Source organism: Drosophila arizonae, chromosome X, assembly GCF_054131065.1.
Source record: "Drosophila arizonae isolate 15081-1271.41 chromosome X, UAZ_ARI_1.0, whole genome shotgun sequence".
NCBI lineage: Eukaryota > Metazoa > Arthropoda > Insecta > Diptera > Drosophilidae > Drosophila > Drosophila arizonae.
The window spans coordinates 24,122,888-24,140,492 of NC_142927.1; the positions used below are offsets into that span (position 1 = coordinate 24,122,888).

At 46.9% G+C, this 17,605-nt stretch overlaps 4 protein-coding genes across 10 annotated transcripts in view; 2 read left to right on the top strand and 2 right to left on the bottom strand.

Annotated features, from left to right (window-relative positions):
- The window catches only part of Flo2 (flotillin-2), a 125,443-nt gene that overhangs the window by 102,799 nt on the left and 5,039 nt on the right, over positions 1–17,605 (top strand). For 2 of the 7 annotated variants that reach the window (XM_089475302.1, XM_089475301.1), the window contains exons 3-5: positions 13,978–14,165; positions 15,558–15,596; positions 16,716–16,854. In XM_089475302.1, the coding sequence (XP_089331428.1) occupies positions 13,978–14,165; positions 15,558–15,596; positions 16,716–16,854 (366 nt within the window). Of the gene's footprint in view, positions 1–13,977; positions 14,166–14,633; positions 14,667–15,557; positions 15,597–16,715; positions 16,855–17,605 lie in introns of all 7 variants that reach the window. The other 5 variants (XM_089475303.1, XM_089475304.1, XM_018015821.2 and 2 more) reach the window with 5 other exon arrangements.
- LOC108619300 (glucose dehydrogenase [FAD, quinone]) lies at positions 1,994–5,094 on the bottom strand. The gene has a single exon (XM_018015813.2). The coding sequence runs from the start codon at positions 4,031–4,033 to the stop codon at positions 2,123–2,125; it is 1,911 nt and encodes a 636-aa protein (XP_017871302.1). The 5' UTR covers positions 4,034–5,094; the 3' UTR covers positions 1,994–2,122.
- Eo (Ecdysone oxidase) lies at positions 6,069–8,923 on the top strand. The gene has a single exon (XM_018015810.2). It carries the CDS (start codon positions 6,327–6,329, stop codon positions 8,331–8,333), a length of 2,007 nt encoding a protein of 668 aa, XP_017871299.1. The 5' UTR covers positions 6,069–6,326; the 3' UTR covers positions 8,334–8,923.
- LOC108619301 (glucose dehydrogenase [FAD, quinone]) lies at positions 8,722–11,067 on the bottom strand. Its single transcript, XM_018015815.2, has 2 exons — positions 10,686–11,067; positions 8,722–10,527 (listed from the first exon to the last, which is right to left on the bottom strand). The coding sequence occupies exons 1-2, from the start codon at positions 11,065–11,067 to the stop codon at positions 9,029–9,031; spliced, it is 1,881 nt and encodes a 626-aa protein (XP_017871304.1). The 3' UTR covers positions 8,722–9,028.

Here is a 17,605-nt window from a genome sequence, read left to right on the forward strand (position 1 = left end):
ACAACAACAGCAGCAGCAACAATTGCTGGCGCCGGCTGTCAATGCCGCCAGAATTAGCTGGGGAAATGCCAACAGCAGTTGCTGCAAGTGCAACAGCAACTAGACAACCAGCAGAGCTTCAAAAATTGCAACGCCAACACACGACAGCAACAGCAACACTGAAAACCATAACTGGCAGCAACAATTGCCGATGCAACAATATAGGTAGAGCACATACAGCGAGAATACATAGATGTTGCAGCAGCAATAGCAACAACAATGACAGCGGCAGCAGCAGCCGTAGCAACAGCAGCAACAACAATTGGCAAAATCAATTTTAGGAGCAATCGTATCAACAATTGCTAACAGGAGCAATCGTAGCACTAGTCTTAGCAGCAATCATAGCAACAGCAGCAACAACAATTAGCAACAGTAACAATAACAACAACAATGGGCAACAGCAACATTCTAGTAGCAGTAACAATCGTAGCAACCCCACTAACAACAACAGTCGTAGCAACAGCAGCAACGCCAATTGGCAACAGCAACAATCGTAGCAAAAAATTAGAATGGTTGCAACAATCTCAGCACCAACAATTGACAACAGCAACACTTATCGCATCAGCAACAATTGTAGCAACAAGAATTTGCAATAGCAGAAATCCAGAAATCAGTAACAATAGCAACAATCGTAGCAACTATCTAACAACAATCTAACAACAACATTGGAAACAATCGCAGCAATAATAGAACCAACAATCGGCAATTGCAACAATCGTAGCAAGAATTGTAGCAGCAGCAGCAACAATCGTAGCACCAATCGTAGCAGCGATCTACCAGCAACATTAACAACAACTAGCAACTGCAACAATCGCAGCAATAATAGAACCAACAATCGGCAATTGCAACAATTGTAGCAGTCATCGTTGCAATCGTTGCAACTATCGTACCAAGAGCAGCAACAAAGTTGGCAACAACAACAAAGGCAACACAGCAACATTCTAGCAACAAAAACTAGCAACAGTAACAAACGTAGCAACAACAATTAGCAGCTACAACCACAACCGCAATCAGAGCAACGATTGCGGCTGCCGCAGCAACTGTTGCTGTCTCACATTTCAAACTAAATTATGCACAAAAAGTTTTGATCGATATTTCAGTGTGAACGCCCCCGCGCCTCGCCCTATGCGCGGCCAATTACAGTTAACCCACAAATAACCAAAACTATGCTACAAATCAGGTTTCCCATTCACAAAGTTTGTGAGCTAAATGTTTTCCTATATACATATATGCATATACATATATACTCTACAATGGGATTAGCGAAGAAGAAGCAGAAATCTTGTTGTTGTTTCGATTATTTTCGGCAATATTTGCTGGCACGTCAACATTTGCAGCTGGCCAACTGCGATTGGCCAATACGAATGGCACAAGGCTGCAGCTCTCGGCCTCGGCTGACCCCTAGCCATTGACCCCTGGCTGAGTCGGCGCTTGAATACAGTTAGTGCTGACCCGCATGTGGCACAGTCAGAAATAAGCTTTTAACCTTCGCTTGCAAGCCGAAATTCATTTCGATTCGTTTCTATTTGTATATAGTTTTTATAATAATTTTCATATGAAATGAAGCAGGCGTTTATGATTTTTGTCACGCCAGAAGGTTAGCTTAAGAAATCCAGAAATTCTCTATTTTTTTTTATTTTTTATTTATTTATTTATTTTTTTTATTTTATTCTTTTTTATCAGTTACGAGATATTTCTGAATCGGTATCAAAGGAGAGAAAGATTCCATACATACCATAACTATGAGAAGATGCCACACACACCAGAGATCCCATCCCATACATGCATTGCATGGGTCATTCCCTATGTTGGATTAGTCGCATCAAGAACATGATTTCATTGCCAAGAGAATTCGCTTTGAGGCTCCTTCTAAGTCATAACTATGAGTAGATGTCATACACACCAGAGATCCCATCCCATCCCATATATTGGATTAGTCGCATCAAGAACATGATTTCATTGCCAAGAGAATTCGCTTTGAGGCGCCTTCTAAGTCTCTATTCAGTTTTATTAAAGTCATATAAGAAAATGCTTAGCTTAGTCTATGCAGAGGGAGGTCGAACAGGTGGGGATCTGTAGGTCGCTATAGCCAACCGCCGTGTGGATAATGGTGCCAGTCCTCCTTGATCATGTCGGCGCCCCGCTCCGCGATCATCAGCGTGGGCGCGTTGGTGTTGCCGGTGGGAATTGTGGGCATGATGCTCGCATCGATGACCCGCAGGCCGCGCAGGCCACGGACGCGCAGACGCGGATCGACCACGCCCATGGGATCCGCGGCGGGCGCCATTTTACAGGTGCCGACGGGGTGGTAGATTGTCTGCGAATAGTAGCGGGCGAGGCACTCCCAGAATGCGTCGCTGAGGTACTCCACCTCCGGGCAGTTGCGCCACTCGTAGATGTTCAGCGTGGCGTTCAGCCGGCGCATGGCCGGCGTCTGGGTGAGGCGATGGGCCACCTTGAGGCCCTCGACCATGATGGCCATGTCCAGTGGATCGTCGTAGTAGTTGGCGTGAATGAGCGGATGCACACGGGCATCGGGTGAGCGCAGCTGGAGATAGCCGCGCGAGCGTGGACGCATCACCAGCGGGGCAATCACAAAGGAGTCCTGATAGATGATCGGCTCAAAGGCGTTCGCATAGTTGTCCAGGGTAATCGCGGCGCCGCGCCGGCCAATCATGCCGCCGTCGGCGCCATAGCCGTAGCTGCCCATGAAGAGCTGGACGTCGGGCCAGTCGGCATCCTGCTCCACCTGGAAGCGGGTGCTGACGAAGCCCATCACCTCGCTGACGGGCATCGCATAGAAGAAGCCCTTGTGGCCGTGAATAAAGTCCCGCACGGAGTCCTTGTTGAGCAGCTCGGGCACTATAAAGGACATGTGGCTGTCCGGCTGAAGGCTCTCGAAGGTGTAGATGGCGCCCGAGGTGGAGATATGATCCTGCAGATTGGCTCCGACTCCCGGCAGATGCTGCACCAGCGGTATGCCCAGCGGCTGCAGCTGCTCGGCGGGCCCCACGCCGCTCACCATCAGCAGCTGGGGACTGGCCAAGGAGCCGGCCGCCAGAATAACCTCCTTGCCGGCCAGCACCTGATGCCGGACTAGCCCATGCTCGAAGCTAACGCCCAGCACGCGCTTGCTGCCCGGCTCAATGTGCAGCCGCTCCACGAAGGCCTTCAGCACAATGTCCAGATTGGGGCGCTGCCAGCTGCGGCGCATGTAGCCCTTGTTGGCGCTGCATCGCAGCCCGTCCCGGAGGGTGCCGTGGGGCGGGGCGAAGCCCATTTGGGTGTGGCCATTGAAGTCGCCGTCGGGATGAGTGAGGCCGAGCTCGGCGGCGGCCTCCATGAACACGTCCAGCAGCGGCGAGGGGGATCTGTAGCGTTCCACGGTGATGGGTCCACCGTGGCCATGGTACGAGCTGTGCTCGTAGCCGGGCACACGCATGTCCTCCGCCTTGCGGAAGTAGTGCAGGACATTGTTGTACTCCCAGCCCGGATTGCCCAGCTGTCCGGCCCAGTGGTCGTAGTCGCGTCGATTGCCCCTCACGTACATCATTGCATTGATGGAGCTGCTGCCGCCGAGCACCTTGCCGCGCGGCCAGAAGCACTGCTGGTCCTCCATGGCCAGGCAGTAGCGATCCGATTGCTCCGTCAGATACTTCCAGTCCCAGGGACTGCGCTGAAAGACCGGATACATTTGCGGCAGATCCATTAGCAGCGGCTCATCGCCGCCGGCCTCCAGCAGCAGCACGCTCCACGCCGGATTCTCAGAGAGACGCGCCGCCAGCACACAGCCCGCCGATCCGCCGCCCACAATCACAAAATCGTAGCTGGGCCGCAGCTGCTCAATGCGTATTGAGCGGACCCGCTGCTGATCGTCCACAATGTCCGGCCGGTAGTCCTTGATGCCCTTGTTCAGCATCAGGATCACCAAGGCCGAGGGGCCCAGCGTCAGCAGGAACCGCCACATGGTGACAAACGTATTCACAGCCGTCATCTTTCGCTTCCAACTCGAACATTCGCTGCCCTCAGGCCAACTGAATGGCCCTCGAGCGGTCAAGTCCGAGGTCTTGGCAATTGCACAGACTGCTGACCCAGCGCAAACCGTTCACCCATAGCGAGTGCAATGACCAAATTTCGAATCACTTTTCTCTCTCGCCTTTTGTAATATTTCAACTCTGCTAGGGTCTTCTGCTTTCATATATACTCTGTACTTAGAGGGAGTTGCAGTTCTTTCGTAATACTCTAACTCTGTTTTGGGATTGTTTCTCATTATTGTCTGAATTTCCGTGCAGTCATTTCCTATTTTATATACCCTTTTCCTATATTTTGCTAGGGTATTTTTTGCTTTCAATATGTATACTCTGTTGGTATTGGAGCCCGCAGTCCATTTCTTCTATTCGTAATACTCCAACTCAGTGCAGTCATTTCCTATATGGTATACCCATATTCTATATTAGTTATAGGAACCTGCAGTCCATTTCTTCCATTCGTAATACTCCAAATCTCTTTTATGATTGCCTATATTTCCTATATTGTACATCCATATTCTATATTTAAAGTTAAGGTCTTCAGCTTTCATATATACTCTGTAGTTATAGCGAGTTGCTGTTGCTTTCTTCCACTTACAATGCTCCAACTCTGTTTTGCTTCCCATTCGCTTTACTACCTGAATTGCTGTGCAGTCATTTCCTATATTGGATACCCTGTAACAACTTTTTCCATATGTAGTTCTCTCAGCTGCTTCGCAATATGTCAACTCGAATTACTCCATTGTTTCTCTATCATATTTCGCTATTCTCCAGCATAACTCGGTTTATTTATTTTTCACGGTGTTTTGTCTTAGCAACCTTTCATTTCTTATCTGAAATGTTTTCTATATAAGATCGCACATTTCAAACACTGATTAGATTAGCACTAGCTGCTGGTGGAATTGAAATAACCGTACTGATATATATTCACGTGAATAGAATATGTCATAATATACTCGCATTATGACTAAGATAAGCGGTATTCGATCTGAATGCCAAGAACAAACAACTCGACCAAAACAAAAGCCTAAACTGAAAACAGCGCACAGAGACAAAAAGCAGCACGTGGACTAATATGTGTCAGTGTTGACCGACTATCGATTACCCTCTGCTCAAAATATCATCATACTTTAATAAATATTTTCACAGAAATTTTATATAATTTATTGTAATTGAAATTTTATTAAATTTTATTAAATTTCATTTATTTCTTTTTCATTTATATATTTCAATACCTCAATCCTTTTGTTTTTAGTCGATACTAAGGGAATAATTAATTTGCTATTTATGCCACAGATTTCTGTACAAGTCTCAACAAATCTATCATATATACATATAGTTGTATAATTATTAATATTATATTGCTACCATTATAATATTTATGATCCAATGAGATTATTTGCAGGAGATTCTCCTCCAATTTGAAGTTTCCCTCTTATTACAGGGTATATGGCAATGTCGCTTGCACTAGGTAAAATAGAGCTCAACCAGCTTCAATCGCCTGATATATGCCCTTCGCTATATGCCACAAAACTCGCTAGAACTCTAGGGTAATTTCAGACTGGTAATTTCGTCGATAGTACATAATTCTTATACGTATTTATATAAGCCATGAATATACATATGTACATACATATACAGGTAACAAATTGTCTGCCTTTAACAGCGCGCTGTCAACGACGCACAGCTTGATCAGCTGTTTACAGTAAGTGGTGACAGCTTTTCGCTGTGCTGTTGATTTACAGCGAAAGCTCACTCTGTTGTTATTAATTGCCTGAGCGAGCGACTGAGATAGCATGACGGAGGGCATGCGAAAGGGAGTAGGGTGTAGGTACTCTATGGGAAGCTTCCATTCGAGCAACTGTTAACAGCTTAAAGCGACTCTGTTAAGCTACAGTAAAAGCTCACCCGCTATCTCTCACTCACTCAGTCACTCTCTCTGCTTTACTCTCTCACTGCCTCTCTCTCTCTCTCTCTCTGTTTGTCGCATTGTCTTACTGTGAAGTTCATTGGGCCATCGGCAGGGCGAACGAGCGACGCTGCATTCGTGCGGGCGGGATCAAAAGCTTCGACTCGAGCAGCATTAAGTACTTGCAATTTTAAACGCAGCGTAAACAAGCAAAATTAAAAACTGACAGAGCTGCAAATAAAGATAAACATATTTGAATAGTCTGAAACGGACCAAGATGCAATGAAGCAAGCGGGCTTTATGCATTTGTCGACCAGCTCCAGATATCGCTCGGCCCCAAGCAGTTCGAAATGAAATGTTCACCAGAGGCCAAGTGGATTGGATTCCTACTCCTCTTCCTGCTGCTGCGCTCTCTCCCCCTGCAGGCGGCTGGCAGCCAGGTACCCAGCAATGGCATCGGCACAGCCTTGATGGACTCCTTGACGGCAGCACTGAATGCATCCAGCTGGGCGCTGACCAGCGATTGGCCACCAAATGTAGTTGGAAACCCGGCAAGTCCAGCTAACTACGATTACATCGTGGTGGGTGCGGGCAGCGCGGGCTCCATTGTGGCCAGTCGACTGGCGGAGCAGCCGAATGTGACGGTCTTGCTGTTGGAGGCGGGTGAGGATCCACCGCTCGAATCGGAGATCTACGCGCTAAGCGGCTCAATGCATCACGACTCGCGCTACATGTGGCTGGATGAGGCGGAGCCGAATCCTCTGTGCTGCCAGGCCATGGCGCCGCCGCATGGCTGCTGCTGGTGGCACGGCCGCATGCTGGGCGGCACGGGCGCCATCAACGGAAATATCTATGTGCCGGGCAGTCCGGCGGACTTTCACAACTGGCGCTGGCGCCTCGGCCTCCAAGGCTGGGACTGGCCCCAGGTGCAGAGCGCCTATCGGCAGCTGGAGGCGCGACTGAAGCTGAGCTACTTCCCCATCGAGCCGCACAACCAGCGGCTGGCCGAGCTGATCTATGCAGCCGTCGCGGAGCTGGGTGTGCCCCGGCTGCAGCAGCCCTTGCGCTCGGGCAGCAGCTTCGGCTACACGCATCGGGTGCCCGCTACGGTACACCAGGGCCGGCGGGTGAGCAGCGCTCGCAGCTACCTGGCCGGAGTCAGTCGACCCAATCTCAGCGTGCTGCGCGGTGCCCAGGCCCAGCGGCTGCTGCTCAGCTCCTGCGGACGACGCCTGCGCGGCGTGAGCTACTATCACACGGCCAGCAATCGAACGCTCACCGCCTGGTCCAGCCGGGAGCTGGTCCTAAGCGCCGGTGCTCTCAACTCTCCCAAGCTGCTGCTGCTGTCCGGCATTGGGCCAAGGCGGCAGTTAAGCAGGCTGGGCATACGGCCGCGGGTGCAGGTGGAGGGCGTGGGCAGGAACCTGCATGATCATGGCATGCTGCCGCTGCTGCTGCGCTTCGCAGGCTCCGGCTGCGCTGTGAACAGCAGCCAAGCTGCGGGTGGGCGTGACGCCTTCGATCCCGCCTCTGTGGCGGAGTATCTGCTGCAGGGACATCGCGGCCCGCTGGCCGCCAGCTTCTCGATGATGGGCTTCATCAACTCGAGTGCGCCGACCAGTCGCTCCGGCCAGCCGGATGTGCATGTGGTCGCCCACTCGCTGCTGGCACGCGGCGGCGCCGGCAGCTTTGGCTACCTGGGCTTTCGCCCGGAGCTGATTGCCGCTCAGCGTGCGGCACTGCAGCAGACGGATCTGATGCAGATCATGGGCTCGCTGCTGTTGCCCAAGTCGCGCGGCAGCGTCTCCCTGCGCAGCAGAGATCCGCAGCAGCCGCCGCTGGTGAGGAACAGCTATGCCTCCCATCCGGACGATCGTGCCACGCTGTTGCGCTTCGTGCGCTACGTGCAACGGCTGCTGGGCACCAACGCCTTCCGGCGCTGCGGCCTCAACTTGTGGCTGCCGCCGCTGCCCGAGTGCGATGTGCTCGAGCCGGACTCGGATGCCTACTGGCGGTGCCACATACGCTACATGTTTGTGGGCGCGTGGCATGCAGTCGGCAGCTGCCGCATGGCCACGCCCAGCGAGCCTCTGGGCGTCGTCGATGAGCGACTGCGCGTCCGCGGCATTCAGGGACTGCGAGTAGCCGATGCCAGCGTCATCCCGGAGATTACGGCGGGCAACACAAATGCGCCGGCCATGATGATTGGCGAGCAGGCGGCCCGTATGATTCGCGAGGATCAGCTGGAGGAGCAGCCATCGCCGTGGCAGCAGAACCAGCTGCCCAATGAGCTGCCGGATCCGACAGCAGCTGAAAATCCACAAACACCCGGCGAAACTAACGAGATTATTCCTTGAACAATCTGAACAGACAATAAAACCAAAGAGCTATATCCACATCTTATGGAACGAGAAGTATAGCTACAGCCCTTATTCAACTGATAATAAATATGTAACCATATAGATGTATATCCGTATGTGTGTAAGAGAAATAAGCAGTAAGCCATATATCGTAGAAAATCTGTCTAGGAAATATTTATGCTCCTGATTAATCTCTGAGCGCTTCTTAGCAAAAATATGTTTAATAAAATATGAAATTCTTCAGCTTCACAGATAAGTCTTAAGCTGATTTCCAGGCCATATTATCCTACCCATTGAATACCTTATTAGTTCTACCGGGTTTTTGTTAATAGAACTAGTTCCACTCAACTTATCAAAGCTATTAATATTATTAAACAACAATCAATTATTCTTGTCATTTTATTCCTGGCAATACTGTTCTAGACCATAGCTTGGGATACCACACGCCATTAATGTCTGCCAATTGAGATTTACAGAAAATGTACATTTTACTGGACATTGATTCACTGTTTCAATAAGTTACAATTAATACATAAAATTCGCTTATAGATACAAAAAAAAAAAAAACGCAAAAAAATGAAAAGAGTCAAATACACTCACAGATTCACACACAGATGCATACTCCAATCCAAACACTCACACACACACACACACACTCATATACAGAGCCATAGTAGAAAGTTATTCGCTTATCAGACTATTGTATTCTTGATCCAGAACTCTTTTATCATATCGCTGCCCTTCTCGGCGATCATGATCACGGGCGCATTCGTGTTGGCCGAGACGAGCTTGGGCATGATGCTGGCATCGATGACGCGCAGGCCGCGAATGCCGTAGACCCTTAGCTTGGCGTCGACCACTGCATCCTTGTCCCAGTAGGGACCCATTTTGCAGGTGCCCACCGGATGGTAAATGGTCGATGTGTAGCGACGCACCATGCACTCCCAGTAGCTGTCCGTGAATGGGACGAGATGCTCGCAGCCCGGCCAGTGTATGCTGGAGAGACGGGAGCCGAAGCGCTGCATCGCCTTGGTGCGGGAAAGAGCGACGGCGACCTTGACACCCTCGATGAGGGTCTTCAGATCGAATTCGTCCTTCAAGTAGTTGGGAAATATATAGGGATAGTCGAAGGGATTGCTGCTGCGCAGCTTAATACTGCCCGTGCTGCGAGGACGCAACAGCATGGGAATTATGCTCCAGGCATCCCGATTGTTGATCGGCTCGAATACCGCACGATAAAACGAGTCCGAGAGGCCGTGCGCCTTCCTCAGCTGGGATCCGCCATCGGAATTCGTTGAACCAGAAACGAAGTGAAACTCTATGTCCGGCCAGTCCAGCGAGCTGTTGGCATACTTCGTATTCACATAGGCCAAGCCCTCGACGCCGCCGAGAATGGTGAGCGGACCCTGGCCGAAGACCGCGTACTGCAGCACCGTGGACATGGTGTGAAAGCGGTTCTCCACTATCGACACCGGTTGATTCACCAGAAACGTGAGTCCGCCCAGTCCGATGTGATCCTGGAGGTTCTCGCCGACGCTAAGCTCCTTGATGACCGGTATGCGATGCTTGGCCAGCTGCTTGCGTGGACCAATGCCGCTTAGCATCAGAAGCTGCGGACTGTTCACTGAACCGCCCGAGAGCACCACCTCCTTGGTGGCACGAACATGGTAGAGCTTCTGCTCTTTAACGAACTCCACTCCAAAGGCCAACTTGCTAACCGGATCGATCATGATGCGCGTCACATGCGAATTCATTGAGATGTGCAGATTGGGACGCAGTCGTGCCGGACGGAGGAACGCCTTGGAGGTGGAGCAGCGCGAGCCCCGCCTTGTGGTGCCCTGGGCAATCATGAAACCCGTCATCTTCTCGCCATTCAAGTCGCGATTGTCGTAGCCCATTTCCACGCCCGCTTCCACAAAGCTGGCCGCCAGGGGGGTGTGGTAGGGCGCTTCGCCCACAGTCAGATAGCCCCCAGTGGCATGGTAGGGTGTGCTAGCCAGATACGGATTGGTATTATCCTCCGACTTCTTGAAGTAGTAAAGTGCATCGCGATACGACCAGGAGGGGTTACCCAGTGCCTCCCAGTTATCGTAGTCGTGCTTCGAGCCACGCAAATACAGCATGTAATTGAGAACGGAGCTACCGCCCAACACCTTGCCCCTCGGCCAGTTGCAGCGTCCGCCTTGCATAGCTGAAAGGAGTAGATACAGATGGTTAAATGTATGTAGATATAGATTTATGTGAAGCCCTAGAAGCTTTCTCATTCCCTCTAACTTCGACTTTTCTTTAACAAGAGGCCGAAATTCTTAGAAAGAAAACTTCTTGAGCATAGAGCTTAGATAGACCTACCCAAGCACGAAGTTCCTGATGGTTCCGTCTTGTACTGCCAGTCGATTTTCGATAGCTGCAAGTATCCGGCCATCAGTGGCACATCCGTTAGCTCCGTCTCATCGCCGCCCGCCTCCAGAAGCAGGACATTCCAGTTTTCCACCTCGGTCAAGCGATTGGCCACCACAGCGCCGGCCGAACCGGCGCCTATCACTATGAAGTCATAGTGATCGAGAATGTCATCGCTGCTGACGTCGCTGGGCTTCGACTCGGGATCCATGATCTCCTCGTACTGGAAGTAGGCAACCGCTGCCATCAGCATGGGTATGAACCAGCTGTTGCTGGTTGCCGCCGTCACCGCGCCCCCGATGGCCGAGGCAGCGCCCACAATGGCCGAGCTCATGGCTGAAGGCTCCTCCTGTTGGCTATCTGCAAGTCAGTCTGTCAGTCAGTCAGGCGATAGCGATCTTCCAACGTGCCGCGACGTGTCTGCAATGGAAACGAAAAGAAATGAAATAAATCCGTAAATATGTGATGAAAAGTCACGTTTGTAATATATGTAATCGGGTTAGGTGAATCGATTGCTTGAGTTGGCGGCTTTTCACGCGCCTCAACATTTCGATCACGATCTGCGGCATTTCGGCAATTTCGTAACGCGATCGGGGACTGCCATTTGTTATGCATACCCTGTACCCGATTGCCCAACATGCCCGATTCGCTTATCAGATCTAAGCGATGGCACTGGAACGAGCTTTCAGCTGTACTTCAATCAGAATGAAGAAGTTTTCCAGCTGGCTCGTTTACCGTTACAGCACGTGCGGGAATGCTTCGAAAGCTTTTTCAAACGACAACAGTCTAATTCACTCGATAGTTATTTAGAATGCCTAGCAATATGACCTTGTCGTCGTATCAAGTCTTATAGAATATACTCGAACGATAGTCACGATAGTCATCTCAGCTAAGGCTGCCATGCTGCATTGTTGCATGTATTGCACTTGGAGTGGGGGTAAAAGGCCTCCCGCATAGAAGTGAAATCTCTCGCAACTATTATAAAATTTTCAAAAAAAACAAATAAAATTGAAAAAAAAAAGGGTAGAGAAAAAACGCTGCTTTTCCCCCATTGTTTTCTCGTCAGAAATTGTTGTAAGTACCCAACACACTCACACACACACACTCCATTGCATGTGAGTGCATTCAACCAGTTTGTTTGTGGGCGTGGCCAGCCGCCCTAGCGACAATGCTGCCGCCAAAAACGTTTCCTGGCTTTGCATAATCTTTGGCTAGCTTCAAGCTAAACTTAAGGCTAACAGCGCCAACACTTGCTGCTGCTGTTGTTGTAGTGACAATTACAAACTTGTTGCTGCGCTTTGTTGTTGTTGTTGTTGTTGTTGTTGCAAACAGGTTGCCACTGCGCCGCCGAGTTGAATGTGCGCAGCGCTGCTCAAGTTCAAGGTACTAGCGGAAAAAACAGCAACAGCAGCAGCAACGCCAGCAGCAGCATCAACAACAACAACAGCTACGCAGCGGCAGCGCAACTTTTGCAGCCATGCGAATAGCCGCTAAATATTTGAGCAAATAGCGCTAAAGAGAAATGCATAACAACGTACGCAGGCAACGCGAGTGGCGAGCACAACAGTTACAGCTACAGTTACAGTTATCACAGCGAACACTCGACGAAGCCGCGATGAATCACTTTCGTTGAGAAAGCTTCTGCTGGCGTAGGCGTCGCTGCCGCCATCACTACGCATGCGTCGACGCGGCGACTTAGAATTTTTCGATTGTTCGTGTTCCTTTTTGTGTCGCTGCCGCTGCCGCTACCGCTGCTGCTGCCGCTGCTGCTGCTGCTGCTGCCGCTGCTTTTGTTGACGTTGATTTCTTTTTGCCCATTGGCACACTTTAGCAATGTGATTTTGTTTACTTATGTGACCACACACACACGCACGCATACATATATATGTGACCCTTTCTTACTCACTTGCGCTATGGGAAGGAGTTGATATTTCGCCGAGTGTTCTTGTTGTTGTTTCAATTGGCTTTGCTTTTGGCTCGCACACACTTGAAGCATTTACTAGCTCGTTCGATCTGAAGCTTCTCTTTTCTTATTTTTTTGTACGCTTACGTGCGCTTTCTTTAACACTTTCTTTCTGTGCGGTTGATACGGCCGCGCGCTGCGACGTTCACTGGCCAACTGAAGCATTGAGCCATTAAAACGGAGCCCAAACACCAACAAAGCTAGAAATGGCCACTCCAACTCGCTTGCTCGTTCGCTCACTCTCTCTCTTTCTCTCTCTCTGTCTCTCTCTCTTTGGCTCTCTCTATCTTACACACACAATCTCTCAAGTCGTGTGCGCCTTTGCAGCTGCGCAGCCTTCACCATGCCCTTCGGCGTGCTGCGATGGCTCTTTGGAGGCCCACAATGCAGGGGCTGAGTGCAGCAGGTGAATTGATCCGTTAGCTGGCACCTCAATTGGACAAGTGCTTCCTGTTTGGCTGCTCTTGACGGCACTCTTGGCTGCAGTCATGCTCATCCATCAACTCTTTGACACGATGTGACGTGTTTGCCGGCACGTAGACATAACACACACACACTCACACACACACTCACTTACACACACACTCACTCACACTCACTTTAACGACTGCGAAATGCTTTCACTCTTACTATATAAGCCATTGGCCATTATGATGCTACGCCCCTAGCCAAAAAAGAAACAAAAAAGTGCGTGTGCCACAGCCAACAGCATTTGTGGGTCAGCTCAACAGCTCGAATATAGACCTGGCCTGCCCCAGTGACGTCATCAGGGCAAGCTCCAAGTAACAAGCTTAGGATTAAGGGCTAGCTTTAACGGGGCTTGCTAAAAATGCACGTCGACTGGCCCATATACCCTGTAAATGTAGGCTTCGACAACTACTAAGAAAATAACAAAGCTTAAAATTTTACTACTATTAACATTCAGATTTATAGTATTTTCAAATTTCAAAAATTAAAAATGTAAATTTGTTTAACTATATATGTATGCATTTCTAAGATTGTATGAATAATTATAAAAATATATAAATAATCTCATTCCCGTTTTTTTTTTTTTTTTTTTTTTTTTTAGCTAAATTTCAAAAGATTATCTACTCTTTATATATAATATTAATTTTACAATTTGGTTATATTATACAAGGATTTTGACATTCTCTGTATGTCCATAAACTCAATGTTTGCAAAAAAGTAGCCTTAAATCCGCTAAGTTGTCAGCTCTATTGAATATTTAATTATTCCTGCTCACCCTTTCTCTCTTTCTCTCTCTCTCTCTCGCTCTTTTAGGTGGCTGCTGCGGCTCGACGAAGAAGCGAACAATTGTCGGCGGCTGGGCCTGGGCCTGGTGGCTGGTGACGGACGTGCAGCGGCTCTCGCTGAACGTGATGACGCTGAATCCGATGTGCGAGAACGTGGAGACCGCTCAGGGCGTACCGCTGACGGTGACTGGCGTGGCGCAGTGCAAGATCATGAAGGTATGTGGGCGAGCGGGCGATCCGCACTTCCCGCTCTCTCTCTCTCTCTCTCTCTTTCGTCTTTTCCTTTTAGCCACTTTCATCGGCTACGTTAGCAGCTCTCCCAGTGGGGAGCAAGTAATTGCAGTTTTTTTTTTTCAGTTTTGTTATGCAAGTTATTTAGCTTCTCTCAATTCTACAGATATACTTACATATATATAGATATAACCTTATATAATCTTTTGTATTTAGCATGCATTTTTCGTAGCTACGTAGAAACGCGTCTGAAATTTGGCTTACTATACCCTATAGCATCATATCTACCCAAAGAAACAGTATATAATTATATATATTCATAAAATTATCGTATATTTTAATCCGATTTAGCATTTTGTTTTGTTTATGTATGTTTGAATTCTTTCGATTCCCACTCCACTCCCTATCCTTACCACAAAAACAATTCCCAATCGATTCAATTACAATATTTAGCCTTGCAAGCGCCTTAGAACTGATCCAGCAAAAGTAAGTGTAGAACGTATTGTAAACTTGTGAAAATCGCTTTAGTTTCGTATAAGCCTATATACATATATTGAGTACTGCAATTGCATCATTGCTGTGACTTGGCACCGTACTGCTCACTCACAGCGACCCCGAGTTCACAGTAACAGTGACTCAAAGCACTTTTCGCACAGTCGCTTACAAGCGTTAACAAAATGAATGCATTGAAAATAACAGTAACTGTGATTCAAAACACTCAATGAATCACTATTTGAATCATAAATGAATTATACTCAAATACAGTTTAGCAGACTTGAATAACAGTCATAAATGATTCAGGCAGATACGAATCGAATCATTTATGCAGTGCACAAATTGGAAAATATTATATTCGAGTCATACTTCACAGTGTTTTTCATACATTTGTATATAAGAACGTATTTACCGTAGCCATACTTTGTATTATAGAATCAATTCAATTATAGATGCACCAATCAAAGTTCATGATCATTCACAGGCAATATGATTAAAATTATTGTAGGCAAACATTTATTCATAAACTAAATATTCACAGCGCTCGGCACAGATATATTAACTCATTCACAGTAGTCGGAATTCACACGTAGAATTCAACGATATTTGTAAATATCTGTAAATAAAATATATTTGGAATACCTAATAGAGCTAGTAATTTAATGGATCACAGTTCAAAGGACCTTTCAATGAATCACACATTCACAGTAGTCGATTATTCAAATTAGAATCGTAAACACTCGCTCACTCGCTCGTTATCGAAATTTTGTTAATCTTAATTTTGTTTCCTTACTCGCCATGATTTAATTCGCATTGTTTATTTGGCTACCCAATGATTCAAAATTATGTTCTTACTTGATTATTTTCATTTCATTATTACAGTCATCTTCGTATAAAAATAATGATTATGCTAACAACGAGGTATGTTTATTGCGCTAACATCATTTCCTCCTTAACAATTTTCATTTCGGTTTTCGTTTCGTTGATCTTGACTTAATGCGATGCAACTCACACTCACACACACACACGCACTCACGCACGATTCAGATCTTGAGTCGAGTTCCCTGTTTATTGATGCCATATCATTTGCTGCATGCCTTTGTCGTTTAGATCTTATGATTTGTATCACATTGACACTTACCTAACGTACATATACATACATATATACAGTAAGCGTAGCACTCATTCATTTAATAGTATTCGAGAAAAAGAGCGCTATGCTCTGTAGCTTTATTCAATTGAGCCTACAGTCTACATAAACAGTCGAAATTTGTTGACATTTGTGTTTTTTACCTCTTCTCTACTTTCTTTTACCAACCACTTACCCTGCGCTCGAATCGTTCGAATCAACTGAACTCAACTCGACTCCAATCAACTCAACTCATCAAACGAATCCGACAAAAAAAAAAAAAAAATACAAAAACAACTGTAAATGATAACAAATCAAAATTAACAAATCGCTTGAAAACAACAACAACAACTACAACAACTAATATATAATATTATTAATAAACCAAAAAAACAAAAACAAAAACATCATCTGAATTACGCCTACTGCTAAACGTCTGCTAATGTTCATGTTACCGTTACTGTTACTGTTACTGCTAATGTTACTGTTCATGTTACGGTTACTGTTACGTTTTCATGTGTGCGTGTGTGTGTGTGTGTGTGCGAATCTGTGTGCGTGTGTGTGTTTGGGTATAAATGAATCGTAATTACTTTAAACAAAACTAATCAAAAACTAATCAAAAATTATCGCCAACATTAATTAACATTAAATAACCACTCAATTATTTGGCTGTGGCTTTGGATTGTCCGTCCCACTCTGTCCCTACATCTATCTATCTATCTCCTTCCCTCTCACTCTCTCTCCCTATTGATCTCTGTGTGTGCCGTGTCAAACAACAAATATGAATCAATTAATAACACGATCATCAATTCATTTAATCAACTATTCGCATACCCAAACACTCAAACACCCACACACACACACTCTCTATACACACACCCACACACACACACACATACACACACACACAGATGATGAATGTTTATTATTTTCATCATCAGGCCGACGAGCTGCTAGGCACGGCCAGCGAACAATTCCTGGGCAAGAGCGTCAAGGAGATCAAGCAGACCATTCTGCAAACCCTGGAAGGACATCTGCGCGCCATATTAGGTAAGAAAAGATCATATAGTTATATATTCATATGGGTACATTCGATTTCTATAGGTATTTACTTTTGTTTCGCCTTTGCTATACGTCAAATTCCTCCTGATTCTCCCCATGCTACTTAACCAATATTAGTGCTGCCAGACTGTCAAAATATTTGCAATTTTTGTAATCAAAAACAATGTGAGTCCCCACTAATTGGCACTAACCCTGCCGGTAACTTGATAAAGCTTAAGCACTCGGATATTACCGAAAGTTGTATAAGCGAAAATACATTCTGATTATCAGAATTTCAAGAATTTCAAGTCACCAGCTAAAGTAACGGAGTAAAGCTTTACGTTCATTCCGGACAGACAATGAAATATTTTCACTCTGAGAGTAAAAATAGAATTGTAAATTCGGCTTATCATGCATGTAATGTCATGAGTCTGAGTCACTCTAACTGGATCACTCACTGTGGAAGTGACAAACCAGGCTAAAGAACTAAAAGCGTGAATCTCGATTCAGTTGCTTCACATCATAAGTCATGCCATAAAGATGAAGAAGCTATTTATACTCGGAGATCATTTTAAATGGAATGTGAAAATTTAAAAAAGACGGAGGCGTGGCAGATGTATTATATATACATATATAATGTCTATAAACCCATATAAAGTTTTGATCAGGACAAGCCATGTCCGTCTGGCCATCTTTACATATATACTTATACCACAGAAAGTATGAGTTTGAATTTTTCGATCATTTATTTTCACTGCTG

Bases quoted from the DNA above. Each gene is read 5' to 3' on its own strand.
- LOC108619300 (XM_018015813.2), bottom strand. From the start codon at position 4,033: ATGACGGCTGTGAATACGTTTGTCACCATGTGGCGGTTCCTGCTGACG.
- Eo (XM_018015810.2), top strand. From the start codon at position 6,327: ATGAAATGTTCACCAGAGGCCAAGTGGATTGGATTCCTACTCCTCTTC.
- LOC108619301 (XM_018015815.2), bottom strand. From the start codon at position 11,067: ATGAGCTCGGCCATTGTGGGCGCTGCCTCGGCCATCGGGGGCGCGGTG. The intron at 10,528-10,685 runs GTAGGTCTATCT...TACTCCTTTCAG, and splicing joins ATCAGGAACTTCGTGCTTGG to CTATGCAAGGCGGACGCTGC.